This window comes from Malurus melanocephalus, unplaced genomic scaffold (genome assembly GCF_030028575.1).
Source record: "Malurus melanocephalus ecotype Western Australia unplaced genomic scaffold, MMel_1.1 scaffold_2, whole genome shotgun sequence".
In the NCBI taxonomy this organism is placed as follows: Eukaryota; Metazoa; Chordata; class Aves; order Passeriformes; family Maluridae; genus Malurus; species Malurus melanocephalus.
Window position 1 is genome coordinate 5,033,516 of NW_026623234.1, and position 14,934 is coordinate 5,048,449.

The 14,934-nt window shown below is 43.9% G+C and overlaps 2 protein-coding genes across 2 annotated transcripts; both read left to right on the forward strand.

The window, feature by feature from the left end:
• Window positions 1-173: 173 nt before the first annotated feature.
• On the forward strand, window positions 174-10,799 carry JMJD7 (jumonji domain containing 7). Its single transcript, XM_057365855.1, has 9 exons — window positions 174-248; window positions 815-968; window positions 1,872-2,125; window positions 2,608-2,664; window positions 3,074-3,169; window positions 5,498-5,574; window positions 6,631-6,790; window positions 7,147-7,759; window positions 10,751-10,799. The coding sequence occupies exons 1-8, from the start codon at window positions 182-184 to the stop codon at window positions 7,233-7,235; spliced, it is 954 nt and encodes a 317-aa protein (XP_057221838.1). The 5' UTR covers window positions 174-181; the 3' UTR covers window positions 7,236-7,759; window positions 10,751-10,799.
• On the forward strand, window positions 8,772-12,844 carry LOC130573407 (acyl-coenzyme A thioesterase 1-like). The gene is made up of 3 exons (XM_057365843.1): window positions 8,772-9,434; window positions 10,751-10,953; window positions 11,997-12,844. The coding sequence occupies exons 1-3, from the start codon at window positions 8,981-8,983 to the stop codon at window positions 12,597-12,599; spliced, it is 1,260 nt and encodes a 419-aa protein (XP_057221826.1). The 5' UTR covers window positions 8,772-8,980; the 3' UTR covers window positions 12,600-12,844.
• The last annotated feature ends 2,090 nt before the right edge of the window (window positions 12,845-14,934 follow it).

The following is a 14,934-nucleotide window of genomic DNA, read 5'->3' on the forward strand; positions in this document are numbered from 1 at the left end:
TTGCACTGTGAGGCTCCCCCTGGAGCTATTTTTAACTCTGTATCCATTTGTACTCGGTGTCTTAAACTGTTTCAATAAAAAGTGACCATTTGTTACCGAGCTGCGCGTCCCTCGGGCGGTGTGCCGCGGTTCTGTTCCGGGGGAAGGGGCGGGCAGCGCTGAGGGCGCGGCCGGGCTGTGCATGGCGGAGGGCGCGGCGCTGCGGGCCGTGAGGGACTGCCTGGCCGCCTTCCCGCGGGAGGCCCGCGGTGAGCGCCGCAGCTGGGGCGGGCCGGGCCGGGGGAGGCCGCGGTGCCCCCGCCCGGGGCGGGCAGCGGTGCTGGGCCGGCTGTGCCGCCGCCCGTGGGGAGCAAAGCTCGGTGAGACCGGCCTCGGCCGGCGGCTGCGGCTGGGGCGAACAGAGACACCCGCTCTGCTGCCAGCATGGTGGTTCCGAGATCAGGGTGAAGCAGAAAGGCCGCCCCAAAATAAAAGCGAGACTCGAGAAAACGGCCCTTTAGTGGCTGTTTTTCTGTATATAAAATATACAAAACAAAGCACGGTTCCTGCTTCCAAAAGCCCATCCTGTGGTACCGCCTCTGTGTGGGAGATGCACCTCCTGCAGCACAGCCCCTTTMTCCCCACAGGTGCTAGCTTGAGGTTTCCATCTGGCTCTGAAACCCCCCTAATGCTCACTGGGTTTTAACAGAGGGATTTCTGGATCTGTGGAGGACACTGCTTGGTGTCAGCGTGGTGTGGTTTGTGAAGCCTGTCTGTGCTGGCAGGAGCTACTTTTGGGATGCTGAGTAACACTGTTCATTGTTTGCCTGGACAGAGCTRGGGTGGCCGGAGTCCATACCCTATCTTGATAGGCCTCCATCCCCGCTGGAGTTTTATCGGGAGTGGGTGAGTCSGAATAAACCCTGTGTAATTCGCAATGCCATCAGCCACTGGCCGGCTCTGAAGAAATGGACCTCAGCGTACCTCAGGTATGAGCGAGCTACAGAGCAGGACTGATGTTCAGTTTTGGGCGACCTCACTAAAAACCCCTTGGTTAATCTTTGCTTTTCTTTGTAAGATTAGCTCAGATTCTTTCCTGGTTCTGTGCAAAGGTGTTCAGTACTCCCAACATCAGGTGTGTTTTCCTTGCACACATATTTCCCCACCAGCTCCCATGCAGCCAGGAATGTGGGTGTTTTGGCTTTGTGCAGCCAACAGACCCAAGCTATTTAAACCCAGCCAGCTGGAGTGGGGCTGTAGTACTGTAAGAGCAGACTGACTTGTGATTGAGCGCACCTCATTTTCTTCAAAAAACAAAATGGATGAGCATTTTAACARTGACTGAAATTTTAAAGAGAAGTGCTTTAAGGCGCATTTATGGTTAAACCTAAAATCTGTGGGTCAGATCTAATTCTGAGGTTCAAGAGTTTCAAAGCTAAGTATATTATGTAACTAAGGACTCTTAGCCTCATGGGGTGTGTATCTACCAGTTTTTGTTCACCTCTTCTCCATGATCAATTGCTTTTGCACATGTGAACCTTTGGATTTGGCTGGGTTGAATGGCCATGACAATATCAACCTCTGCCACGATTGGTGAAACAAGTGGCTGAAGAGGGCTCTCTGTCTGCAGAGAGGAAAAAGGAGCTTCTTTGTGAACTGCTGCTAGGAGAGAATTGAGAGGAAAAAGAAGCTAGAGTTGCCTTGACTGCAGGGGGCAATTGGTGCAGAATGCCAGAGTCCTTACCAGACAGTAGAAAGTTTAATCTAGAGACAACTATCTGTGGAAAGACAGGCARCTTATTTTGTTGCCCTTGAAACATGTTTTGAAAGTAACCAGTATGTAATATGTGAGCTAAGCAGGCCTGGATATAAAGCTTTGATTTGTTTTGCAGGAAGGTAGTGGGTCCCAAGGTGGTGAGTGTGGCAGTGACACCAAATGGTTATGCAGATGCAGTGTTTCAGGACCGTTTTGTCATGCCAGAGGAGCGCCAAATGCCTTTCATGGACTTTTTAGACATTGTGGAGAAGAAAGTGACCTCTCCTAATGTATTCTACGTGCAGAAGCAGTGTTCAAACCTCACTGAGGAGTTCCCTGAACTGGTCTGTGATGTGCAGCCTGACATACCATGGATGAGTGAGGCACTGGGTAAACCCTGTATTTCTCATGTGTACAGTAAATATTTTGCAAGAGCTTTAAAACAGTCACACTAGGTACTTGGAGAACGCTGTTCTCTTTCTGAATGCCACAGCTCAGTTTGGTTTCATCCTTTTAGAAAGCAGAAATGGTAAAATACCTAATAGAGTAATCCAAGCTTTGCGGTTGGGTTACTCTGGAATCAGTATCTCTCTTGTGGATTGGGACCTTCACGACTCAAAAAATGTCATGTAGCACTTCTTTACATTGAGTGGCTTTTCTCTGATGTAGAGTCATGTTTTGGCTCAATATTTCCAGTGTAGAAGGAGGTTGCTGTTTACTGAGTGCTATTTGCAATAAAACCTGTCATAATTATGAAGGATGTTATAGGACAGAATTTGGCTGAAATTGGCAGAAAATTATGTGAAATACTTTAAAAAATGAMACAATTTGTTTTGTTGTTGTCATCATATCTCTTTCCCCTAACTATACAGGGAAGAAGCCTGATGCTGTGAATTTCTGGCTTGGGGAGTCAGCTGCTGTGACATCTTGTAGGTATCCTATGGCACTGTAAGTCTTCTGTGTGATTTCAGCATAGGTTTAAGCTGACTTGTTTTGAGTTAGTGGCTTGGGGGATGGTGAGGTTTTTCTGACAAGGCAGTTCTATTTTAACATGCTTTTTTTGCATTCTTTATTCTGCCCTTTTGCAGCCTCCTACTGCTGTTTCTCTGGGTGCATCTACCTGGCATTGTGTCAGGCATGGCATTGACTGTTTTATTAAATGCATTTGCTTCAGTGTGGTATTGTGACTTTCCCACTGGCCACAGGAGGAAGAAACAGCCTGATAATAACAGGGAAAGCTGACACTTTCAGTTTATTATAGTTTCTGCTACAGAGAAGGAAATAGCATTGATTTTCTGCCTTTCTCCACATTTCTCTTTTTTTTTTTCTCAATCCTAGTACATAAGGATCATTATGAGAACTTGTACTGTGTGGTATCTGGAGAGAAGTATTTTCTACTGCATCCACCAAGTGACCGTCCCTTCATCCCATATGGTACATCATTTTACTGTACAATATGTCTCTGAAGGTTGGAGGGAGGACAGACTAAAACACTGAAAGATGAAAAAAAAGGAAGCAGCGATAACATCTTGATTTCTATGCAGTGTTATGCTTTCTGGTGTGAACAGAAATCTCTTGTTTTTCATGCTGTAGGTAGTTTGTAATACAAATGTTATTCTGAGGTCAGGTTTTCCAGTCCAGTAAAGTAATGGGTTTTCATTGATTCACACCTTGAGTCCTGTGTCCAGTTCTGGGCCACTCAGTTCAGGCAGGACATTTAGATGTCACTGAAGTGAGTCCAGAGAAGGACATTAAAGCTGGTGAAGGTTCCAGAGGGTAAATCCTATGAGGAACAGCTGAGGGAGCTGGGGTTGTTTAGTCTGGAGGAAAGGAGACTCAGGGGCAACCTCTTCACTACCTAGAACTCCCTGAGAGGAGGTTGTACCCAGGTGGGGTCAGGCTCTTTTCCCTGGCAACCAGGGACAGGATGAGAGGTAACCRTCCCAGGCTGTGCCTAAGGGAGGTTTAGATTTGTCATTGGGAGGAATTTCTTCACATGAAAGGTGATTAGATATTGAAATGGACTGCCCAGGGGGGTGGTAGAGGCAGGTGTTTAAGAAAAGACTGGAGGTGGCACTTAGTGCCATGGTTTAGTTGACAAGGTATGGTTCAGTCATACCTCGGACTCAGTGATCTCAGGGGATGTCAGATCTCATCTCTTGATGTGTTTTTCAACCTAATTGATTCTGTGATACTTGCGGCAGTCTCTTCAGCTTTAGAATATTTAAATTATTTAAGTATTTTGTCAGTGTTGTAGCATGTCATCTTTGATGTTTCACAGGTTTGGATTCTGTCTGCCTGGATTTCTCTAGGAAAAAAAAAAAAAGCCTGGAAGCTAAAAAATGAGTTGTATTTTAATGAAATATTCAAGCTACTAACTGAATCTGTGAAAACTGGAGAAATGAAAAAAGAGATTCTTATGGCAGCATTGCTTCACATTGCCTGTTTTCTATTTCTTTATGTTGCTTTCTATGTGCACAGCAGTAGCTTGTTTTGTTGCAGTGTCATCTAGAAGATGGGCAGCCTAACTTTATGCCTCATAAGACTTAATTTTCCCATTCCTTCACTTCAAACTATCAGATTAAGTGAATGCAGAGTGCTCTATGAAACAAATATAATTTTACCTAGATGTGTGTGTTGCTATAATACTTTATTTATATTGGTTTTATTTTGTTTACAGCCTTGAAGTCATAGAATCACAGAATGGTTTGGGTTGGAAGGGACCTAGAAGATCAATCCCCCTGCCATTCAATAGACCAAATTGCTCAAAGCTGCATCCTGCCTGACCTTGAACATTTCCAAGGACAGAGCATCCACAACTTCTCTGGGCAGCCTGTTCCAATGTCTCATGACCCTAATTGTAAAAGAATCCTTCCTTATATTTAATCTAAATCTGCCATGTCTCACTTTGATACCATTAGCCCTTGTCCTGGCCTTGGTGAAAAGTCTTTTCCTGACTTTTTTATAAGCCCGTTTTAGGCACTGGAAGGCCACAATGAGGTTTCCTCAGCACCTTTGCTTCTCCAGGCTGATCAACCCCAGCTCCTCAGCTTTTCTTGGAGAGGTGGTGTTATATGTATGTGAATGTATGAAATACATTCATACATCAATGTGTGTGATAGAAGCCATTTGTAAAACAAGTTACYATTAAAGCATAGAACAGAGATACAATTCTTACATTTCATAGTGTGTAGTAAAAAGAGAATTCCATCTCTTTGAGCATTAGGTTAATTAATGGAGAGAAACTCTCTCAAGGGAGGGCTTAGAAAACCACATGTGCTGAAGCAATGAAAAAAAAGCAGCCAGCAGTATCTGAAGAAGTTGATGAGCCCTATCAATTAAAATTAGAAGTGAAAGGCTGGCCACAAGCCACTATTAGCTCTTGTCACTCTAGTTTCCTAGACTGACCTARGGAGAAACACCCAGCTATAAAATTATGTGTAAATCAGGAATGCATTTATGACTTCTTAAAAGGAAAGAAGACAGTTACTGGAACAAAATAGGACTGGGATGCAAATGGGCTTTTAGGAGAATAATTTCTGAGAAGAAAGAAGGTTGGAATTAGAAACAGGAAGGCACCTTAGAATTCAGACTGACCTAAAAAAGCCAATGGATAAAATTTGAAATGTCAAAGGGAAGAATAGGGAGTACAGTAAGTTGAAAATGGTTTTATCTTTATTTTTCTTTTACTTGATGCGAGTGTGACGTGTCCTGATATTAGATTCTCAGACGTGTGTCGTTTAATTCTTTCTCTGGTTCCAGAGCTCTATCAGCCAGCAACCTACCAGGTATCAGAAGATGGTTCATTTGAAATTGTGGATGAGAAGACTGAAGAGAAGGTAAAAGTTTGTAAAGAATGAAATGAATACTACAGAGAGAGTTTGGGGCATTGCTGAACCCTCAAACTAAGCAAATTGATTCATATTTAGAAATTCTTCATTACTGGAAAGAGAATRCCCAGATATTTCACTTGTATTTTAGTATTTGCAAAGGGTACCCAGCTTCTAGAACAGATTTTTACTGCACATCTGAAACCGTTAATATCATAAACTTGCCTTGTATCAGACTTAAAACACATTTGCTAAAGAACTTTTGAGCATATCAGCAATAAAGGAACTGAATTGCATTATGCCTGAAATAGACCCCTCTACATTCATTTTCTTTTGGCCCTCTACTCAAGTCTACAGTGCTATCACCCAGTGCAATAAAACATACCTTCTGAATGAATAAGTTGTATTTTCTTAGTAACAGCAATATTTATTTGATTAAAATGTTTCGATCTAGAGGCACTTTACAAACCTCAGTAGAATCTAATCCATCGCCTTTTGCCTCCGCAAACTGTGAGTAATGCTGCAACAGAACTTGAGCTGGGGCTTGTTTTCTGTTTCCAGAGTGGTGCTCATGGAATCTTATTGGTGTTGTGCAGTAAGGTTGGAATGCTGAGGTTTATAATTCTGTAGGTCAGAGAAAAAATTAGTGCACGCAAGAAGGACTTCCCAGCAAGAAGGGGAGTTTTAGCTGCTGTGAGTTAAAAAAAAAAAAAGAAAGGAATTTCTATAAAGAATGATGCTGATAAAGTATTTCAGTACTGAATGTAGGAGGAACAAATGACTTAAGGGGCTGGAGGTGTTTTGAAAGTATTGCCACATGACTGCAGTTTCATGGATGACTTTTTTTGCCTTTTCCCTAATTAGAAATGCACCATTGAAGGAGGCACATTTCTGCATCCTTGACCTATTCCCAATTGAATGTGGAAAGCTGTGTAGCTGTACATGTTTTGCCAGACAAAGTACATATTTTGTAACCTAGTGAGTTTGATTATCAGCTGTGTTTCTGGAAGCTTGCTGGATTTTTTTTCCCAGGTCAGTTCCATATACACACTCTTTTGCCTTTAGGTGCCCTGGATCCCTCTGGACCCCTTGAATCCAAATCTAGAACTGTATCCAGAGTATGCTCAGGCAAAACCTTTGCAGTGTACAGTGAAAGCTGGTGAGATGTTATATCTGCCTTCTCTCTGGTTCCATCATGTTCAGCAATCACATGGCTGTATTGCAGGTAAAATAGACAGTATTTCCAGATACATTTTTGAACTGTGATGGGTGTGCAGGTAGCTATCCCATAGCAAAGCATCACTGAGGCCATCTTCTGCTCAAGTGACTCTCCAGTATAGAGTCTGAAGTTGATTTGCATTAAGACAGAGTTGCATTGGCAGCACTATTGAAGAGCTCTGTTTGAAGAGCTCTGTTGTTTGCATTATTTTCGGCTGTACCCAAAGGTTTGCACATTTCAAAGTTCAGTCAGTAATAAGGAAAAGCCTGTACTAACTGAACTGTGTAAAACAGTCTGTGAACACATTTGTAAATCATTACGTTCTAGCCCTAAAATGTTTTTCCCTTTTCTTGTCTCCTCAGTGAATTATTGGTATGACATGGAATATGACATTAAGTACAGCTATTATCAACTACTAGAATGTCTCACAAAAACTGTGAAAATGCGGTAGCAAAGGTGGGAGACTCGAGCTTGTCTGWTTCTGATGTGATACAATCATCAGCATCTGTGACTGGAGTACAAACACAATTCACCCAAAAAGAAGTGAACATGAAATTATTGTCAACAACACCTGCCAAATACATCATGGCTATTTTGCTTGATTTCAGAGTCCAGACCAATTGGCCAGAATTGTTGGCTTGTGAATAGAACTTTGATAATAGCATTTTTAGGCCTTTGCGTGTTGCTTCAGTGATGGTGAGCAAAACAAAATTTGAAGGGAGGCAATCCAGGTTTTGAAAATCCCAAAACGGAAGCCTTGGCTGTTTGTTCAGATCTACAGATTGTTTTCATAACGACCCAAGTGGCCAAGGAAGGATCTGCTCTGCCACCCACCTGTGCATCAGGCTGCATCAAGCTCCATCAGGCCAACAAATGCATTCTGCTTAAGGCAAAAGTTCTGTCCTGTTGTAATTCACCAAGTTCASTGGCTGTGGTGTTTTGATGATGAGAAACTACAACTTCAGCAATAAATAGGTCAGTTTAAAAGCGTGTTTCTGTACTATCTTTTCCCAAAGTAAGCAATGGCTGGAGGACATTCAGGAGGACATAAAATCAATGTTGGCTCTATTCCACATTAAGCTACATGTTTTTATTGCTGTTTTGTGTTTCTTTCCACTGTTTTCTTTAAACATAGCTGCATTCTCATCCATCCTGAGAGATGATTTTAGAGTTGCTTTGCCATATCTGCAATCAATCTGCAGATCATCTGTGTTCTTGTGGCATGATGTGTGATTCTGCGCCTTGTAGGCTCATTGATTGTTTCATTCCTTTGCCATTAATTGCTGCTTAGTGCATGGTTAGGCAAGGTRTTTGAACCAGGAGCCTATTTCTTCAGCCATAGTTCCCATTTGTATTTCCACAGAATTGGATGAGAATACTACATGTCTGAGACCCCCGGGGTAGAACTTGAAGGCTATTAAATACACAGACATTGTAAAAATGTAATATTGTTGTTTATGAAAACTAATAGCTGATGTTTATTGCCAAATCTTCAAACAGGCCCTTAGAAACATTAGCAATATGGGGGAAATTTATTTTACATATATTCGTTAGGAAAATACACATACTGTTTTAGACAAGATTGATTATTGGATAGAAAATATAGTAATTGTTTTACTTTATCTGTTTATTTTATTTTTTAAAGAAACATAGCACAAAGTTTCATGTTACCTTGTGGTGTTTGTCTAAAAATGGCAGACAGCTCAAGAGGGATTAAGAGCAGGCTTTGTTTCGTGGCTAGATTAAGATGTCATGCTATGTCAAGCTTTCCAGCTCGGTTGTGTTTACTTTGTCTTGGCAAAGGCTCCCARGCCAGTTCTGCAGTCAGATCTGGAATTTCCTGCAGCTGGGGGCCTRCAATTTGGATATCTCCTTTTGTTGCATAGGGGTTTTTAATTTAGTCTCTATAACCAAAAGTAAATGCAGTCGCCAAGAACAAGTGACAGCTTGTGCCCGTGCAAGTGTCGGGTGTCACTGTGCCTGCCACTCCTCCCGGAGTGTCTGCAGGGAGGCGTGCTCGGAACTACGGCTCCCAGCAGCCCGCCCTGGCCGACCGAAGGAAGTGCTGACGGTGATTCCTCCTGGACTTTGGACACGGATTTTAATCCCGATAAGGACAGGCTGTCGAGGGTCGTGTGTCACGCAGTTCCAGGCAGCCCAGGGAAGGGTCGCAGCGCTCCGTCCAGCCGAGCAGGGATGGCCGTGCGGGTGGCCGTGCTGCCGTCCCCCCGGTGCCTGTTCGATGACCCTGTGCAGATCCGGGTGGCCGGTCTGCAGCCGCAGCAGGCGGTCACCCTCCGAGCCAGCCTGGTGGACGAGAGCGGGGAGCTTTTCCAAGCCCACGCTCTCTACAGAGCTGGGAGCAGCGGAGAGCTCGACCTCAGCCGCTCCCCAGCGCTGGGGGGCAGCTATGTGGGAGTGGAGCCCATGGGGCTGCTCTGGGCTCTGCARTCCAAAACGCCCTATAAGCGCCTGGCAAAGAGGAACGTCCTGACCCCCTTCTGTGTGGACTTGGAAGTGTATGAGGGCCATGGGGACATGAGCCGATTGCTGGGAAAATGCACCAATGAACGATGGTTTTTAGGAGAGGGGGTGAAGAGGATTTCGGTCAGAGAAGGTCGACTCAAGGCAACCCTATTCCTCCCTCCTGGTGAGTTTTAAATCCATTCTAGTTTCCCAGGTGTGACTGACACCACGTATTGTGCCCAGGGTCCCTGAATGCACTCAGCAACSCAGAGCAGAGCCTCAGCTAACACTTCCCTCAGTCTCTGCCTCTCCAGATACTTGGATCCTAACAGCAGAGCAGAGGAGCTGGTGTTGCCCAGCAGGGCAAAGGCAAAGGCAGGGGTATGTGGTGCTGCAGGAGGGCAGCAGTGGTAACACAAGGTGTCTCCTGGTTGTTCTAGTTGAGTGTCTTGACCCCTCCTGCAGTGAGAGTTCTGTCAAAAACAGTGCTTATTTCTTAGCTTTTCTGTTTAGCTGACAGGACAAAGAGGCCTCTGGTCCTTGGCGGAGCTGTGATGCATGACAGCTTTGGCTATGAGAGAAGAAGGCACAGTGGGAACACTGGACTCAGGCTGCAGCCAGCCTAGGCTGCTCCAGCAGCTGCTACAGATCTTCCTGCAGGCTCTGGACTTGTCTCTCTGTGTCTCTCTTTAGCTAAGGAAAAGCCAAAGAAAGAAGTCTCTRCCTGATTGAACAGCTGGACTACATAACATACTCAGGAAAATGGGAGACAAATGGAGAAAGGAATATCTTTAATTAAACAGGTGCCATATTTCTCAGCTCCATACACAGAGCGTGCTGAGAATGGATCCTGTGCAGAGCTCCTTTAAGCCCTGATGTATCTCTGCTACTTGAGTGGAACTTAAACATGGCTCTCTTGCTTTGTAATTTACAAACAGTTCCTTGCAGCTGCAGCAACACCACATCTTCTGGGAATTCTGGCTATAAGAATGGGCAGAGCAGCAGCAGGAAAGGAAGGTCCTATTGCTGCAGGAGWGCCAGAAGCCCAGGGGTAGTTACCAAGATCTTGCTGATGCCTGAATTRGAACAGGCCCATGCTGGCATTTGTGAGTATCTTTCGTAACCCAAGTAGCCCCTCCATGGCATAGCTGCTAGCACAGTTCCTAAGGAAGAGCCACTTCAGCAGTAATACTGTTTGTTCATTGCTCCTCGATGGCCTGAGGATTTGTAGACCAATGCCAGCTGAAATTCAGGATGAGAGAAGGATGTCTGACATGTGAACTTCCTGTAATGAGTTCCTAAGAGAGAAAATAAATAATCCAAATTCATGTCCTTGCAGTCATTTTATGTGTTCCTGAGAATGACAGCCACCATGGAAAGCTTCGGAGGATGATTTTCTTCTGRTGTCTACTGTCCTGATGTGTGCTGAGGGGCCACCACAAAAGGACAACTGTAGGAACTTCTGTTTTTGCTTATACGTACACACCCCTTTTGTTGCAGGACCTGGCCCATTCCCTGGACTTATTGATTTGTATGGATCTGGAGGAGGTCTTATTGAATACAGAGCAAGTCTCCTAGCCAGCAGAGGCTTTGTGACTCTGGCTCTGGCTTACATGTCCTTTGAAGATATCCCTGCTATGCCAGAGGCTCTTGAACTGAGCTATTTTGAGGAGGCTGTGAACTTTTTGCGGAAGCAGCAGCAGGTAGGAGACAAATTATGGTGCTTGTCCTGTTGGAAACTATTTTCCAGTTTTCTGATCAGTTCCTGGAGTAGAAGTTAAAAAATGGCTTAGGCAGGACATATTTATTTTTTACTAGTTTTGCATTTTTTAAGGTTTTGGCTTTTTTACTATTTTATTGGCTTTTTTACTGTTTCTGAGATATTACAGGCTTTTGATTCTGAGTAAGTTTTGCTGGATAGTAATAAAACACTCTTTAACAACTGAGTCCCTTACAGCTGTAGCACTGGAGGTGTGATGTATGCTAAGAAGCTGAGGCTGTATTTGAACAAATGTGTGGGACAAGAAAAAGATACTTTATAGCAATGCATCATCATACTTAACCCAAAAAATGACCAACAGAAATCAAGTAGCATTAAAAAATTTAATGCAATGATACTTAATATGTATTTGTTTTGCCAAGTTATTTACTTTCTGTCTGTCCCATGGACACCAGGCTCATAAGGCAGTGTGAGAGCAGAATTCAGCCTTGCTTGTTTTGTTCCTCATAGAGCTCTGAAACATCTAGACTTCAATGTGAAGAGCCGTCACTAGAAATGAGTTTATTTAAGCAGCTATTTGGCTTAGGTGTAATGAACATTATGTCTTCCAAGACAAAACAGAAAAAACAGGTCAGCTGTAGCAGAGWATAGAAGAAACTGCAATAAAGAAATTAAATGCAAGTAAACCCAGGACAAAGTGGCTTGGACAGAAGAACAGTAAAAGACATCATACTGAGAGCAGGCCTTGCCAGGATGTGGAGGGAGCAAAGGCATTTTGTCTGTACAAATCACCAGGAGGGAAACATGTTACAGGAGGAGAAATGCCAAGGAGAATTCATGGTCACTCTTTTGGAGGCTCAGCAGAAGGATAGATGATGGAGTAATATAACGTGAACATGGAGAGGAAAGGGGCAAAACATGAGTGGTCTTAGTTGGAGGAGGAGAGATGAAGTAGAGCTGGAAAGGTTATGTAGGCTCAGGAAATAAAGAGTGGTTAATAACATTGTTGTCATAATTCTGTTTCAGGTGAAGGATACTGGGATTGGTGTTTTGGGCTTGTCTAAAGGAGGTGATCTAGCTCTTTCCGTGGCCACGTTTCTACCTGGCATCAAGGCAGCTGTCAGCATATCTGGAAGTAGTTTTAATTCCTTCGTGCCCCTGAAGGGGGATGGCTTCACTATTCCTGTCCACCCATATAACTTGGAAAGGATTARGATGACTGAGGAGTCTGGACTAGCAGACTTTTCAGATGTCTTAGATGATCACATGGAYCCAGCAACTTGGGATTGTCGCATTCCTGTGGAGAAGTCCTCAGCAAAGTTCCTCTTCCTGTGTGGACTGGATGACAAGAACTGGAAAAGTMCCCTCTATTGCCAGGAGGCTGTTCAGCGCCTTCAGCAGCATGGACGGGAAGTGGAGTTTTATTCCTACCCTGGAGCAGGGCACCTCCTGGAGCCACCATACTTGCCTCTGTGCCAGGTTTCAATCCACAGGGTGCTTGGGATGTTTGTGCTTTGGGGAGGGCAGTGGAATGAGCATGCTAAAGCCCAAGAAGATGCATGGCGCAGGATACAAGCCTTTTTCTSGAAACATTTGATGGACTCAGACATCCCTAAGAGCAAGCTGTAGTGGAAGCTGTCAAAGATTCTGGCCGGGGTTGGTATTTCAGCATTTGCTGGATCTTGGAAACTCACCAAAAGCTTCCTGGACTGCCTTCCTCTAAACCCTACTGTTGCATAGTTGTTTATTTTCATTCCCCAAATAATTTTCCATTTTCTAATTGAATTTCAGTTGACTTCTGGCCCCACCTTCACTGTAGATTGGCACCATCCAGTCTGTGTGCTGTAGTCTGAAATAAACCCAGCATCCCATCATCTATATTGCATTTGTACTGAGCTATCCTTGCCCTCAATCTGCAACCATCTCCTTTCACAAAAGGAAATACTCTGACAGGAGGAGTTTTCCACTGAAGTATGTGTGTGTGCTTGAGATTATCTCAGTGAAGCCTTCAACTRTCTTTACACCTGTCAATGCATTTAGGGACAGTCCAGGTGTAACCACAAAGMTGTCACGTCACCCAACAGAGGAAGTYATGAACAGAAGTCCTCACCTTCTGTCAGGAATAGAAGTGCTGGAGTCTGTGGTTTTGCACAGTGCTCAAGATGAGGGGGATACAGATATGCCAAGTACTTGCACTCATATGGTGAAAGTTTATCTCCGTTTTGGGGAGGAATAATAAAGCTGCTGCTGCTGAGTTCCCAKCAGCTCTGTGGGGCAGGCTGCCTCAGTGATTCTGCTACATAGCAGACAGCTGTGGGCTCAGTKACAGCTAAAAAATACCACTACTTTGAGAGAGAACTGACCTCACCTTCTGGAGAGAACGTGCATTTTCTTGCCCTTTACCAGTGTCCARACCTGCCAAGGGTGGCTGTAATCTACCTTGTGCCTTTGTGAGATAGTGGCAAACAGCAGCTATGAGTCAAATGGCATCAACAGAGCAAATTTTGCCTCCTGGACCAGTCAAGACTCACACCCTGGCCACAGAAAAAAGCAGGAGCTGGAAATCTCTGCATTGCATTGAGACAGGAAAATCTTGCCTTTAACAATATAACCCCTTGATTTCCAGTTCCTGCTGAGAGAAAAGGCCTGTGGGAGCCTGGATCCTGCTGAGGGAGGAACCATGCCCTCAGTTTTCTTGCTTCAGGGATCAATGGCTACTGAAAATGAGCATGTTTGGCCTCAGAGGGCTGGGATYTCTCTCATACAGTATTTTCAACGCAGACTGTGCCCCTTCAGATACTTCTGATTTTCCTGACCCCAATTGGTAGATGGGTACCATGTAGCTGAAGGTGTGAGTAGTTAAGAGTAGGGACATCTCTGTCCTGCTCATCTGTACTGTTCATCCATCAAGTCTGATGCTGTTGCCTTTTACTTCATGTCTGTTTGTCCCTTGTGTGCCTATGTCCTGCGTGGACTGTGGTTGTTCCAGATGTTTAGTTGAGTGGGTAGGACCTGGCAGCAGAGTAATGTGTAGCAACAGTGAAAGGCAAACACATTTAAGCAGTTCCATCTGAGTAAAGGACATTTTCTCTTCCCTCAATTTTCTGTTTTATTGCAGTCAGAAAGCCTTGGGCTGCTGATCCACATTTTCCTCAGACTCAGGGCCTTAGGCTGTGAGTTTCTCCATGGCTTGAGTTATTCTGTTCTTTTGTTTTTACTGAACACAGTGAGGTTTATACAAAACCTGTGTTTATACAACATGTGTTGTTTTCCAGCCTGTGGGATTACTCACGTCTATTTTGATCCCTTCTGAGGTGAAACCAAGCTTTCTCAGCCTTGAGTGGACAGTTTACAGAGCTATAGTTTGAATTACAAAATGGTGAGCTGCTGAGAATACATAATCTATAGAAAACTGCCGTTACAAATAAAAACACTTTCAATCAGTAAATCAACAGTGTGGTCAGTGATGCTTACATCCAATTGYTATGTTGTCACATTCAGCAATCAGGTTCCAGGAAAACAGTGTTGAAAATAAAGGATGGAGAGAGCTGACTGGTGACTCCATCAATGAGGACAGCACATAGGACCATTTTCCTTTGTTGCTCTGGAATGAAAGCTTTGCTACCCAGTTAAAGGCCCTTTATCACTTGGATAGCAATTAACAGGAAAGACTGAAAAGCTGATTTAGCTGAGCAATTCTGTGCCACATACAAGAAAATATTCAAGCCAACTCAGTTGCACYGGGAATACTTTTAAAATTAAACTCAAATTTGAAACTTATCTTCAGGAAATAGAAACYGGTGTCAGACTAATATAAAGTAACTTGAAATGGCGTAATTTCAGCAAAACACTTCTGCCTTTTCTCAAGCATTTTCTTTAGCATTTTGCTGAAGACTTTGACTTCTTAATGTTTCTTCTTCTGAAGAGATGATTCAGACCAATAGGGCTAAGATCACATTGTTTT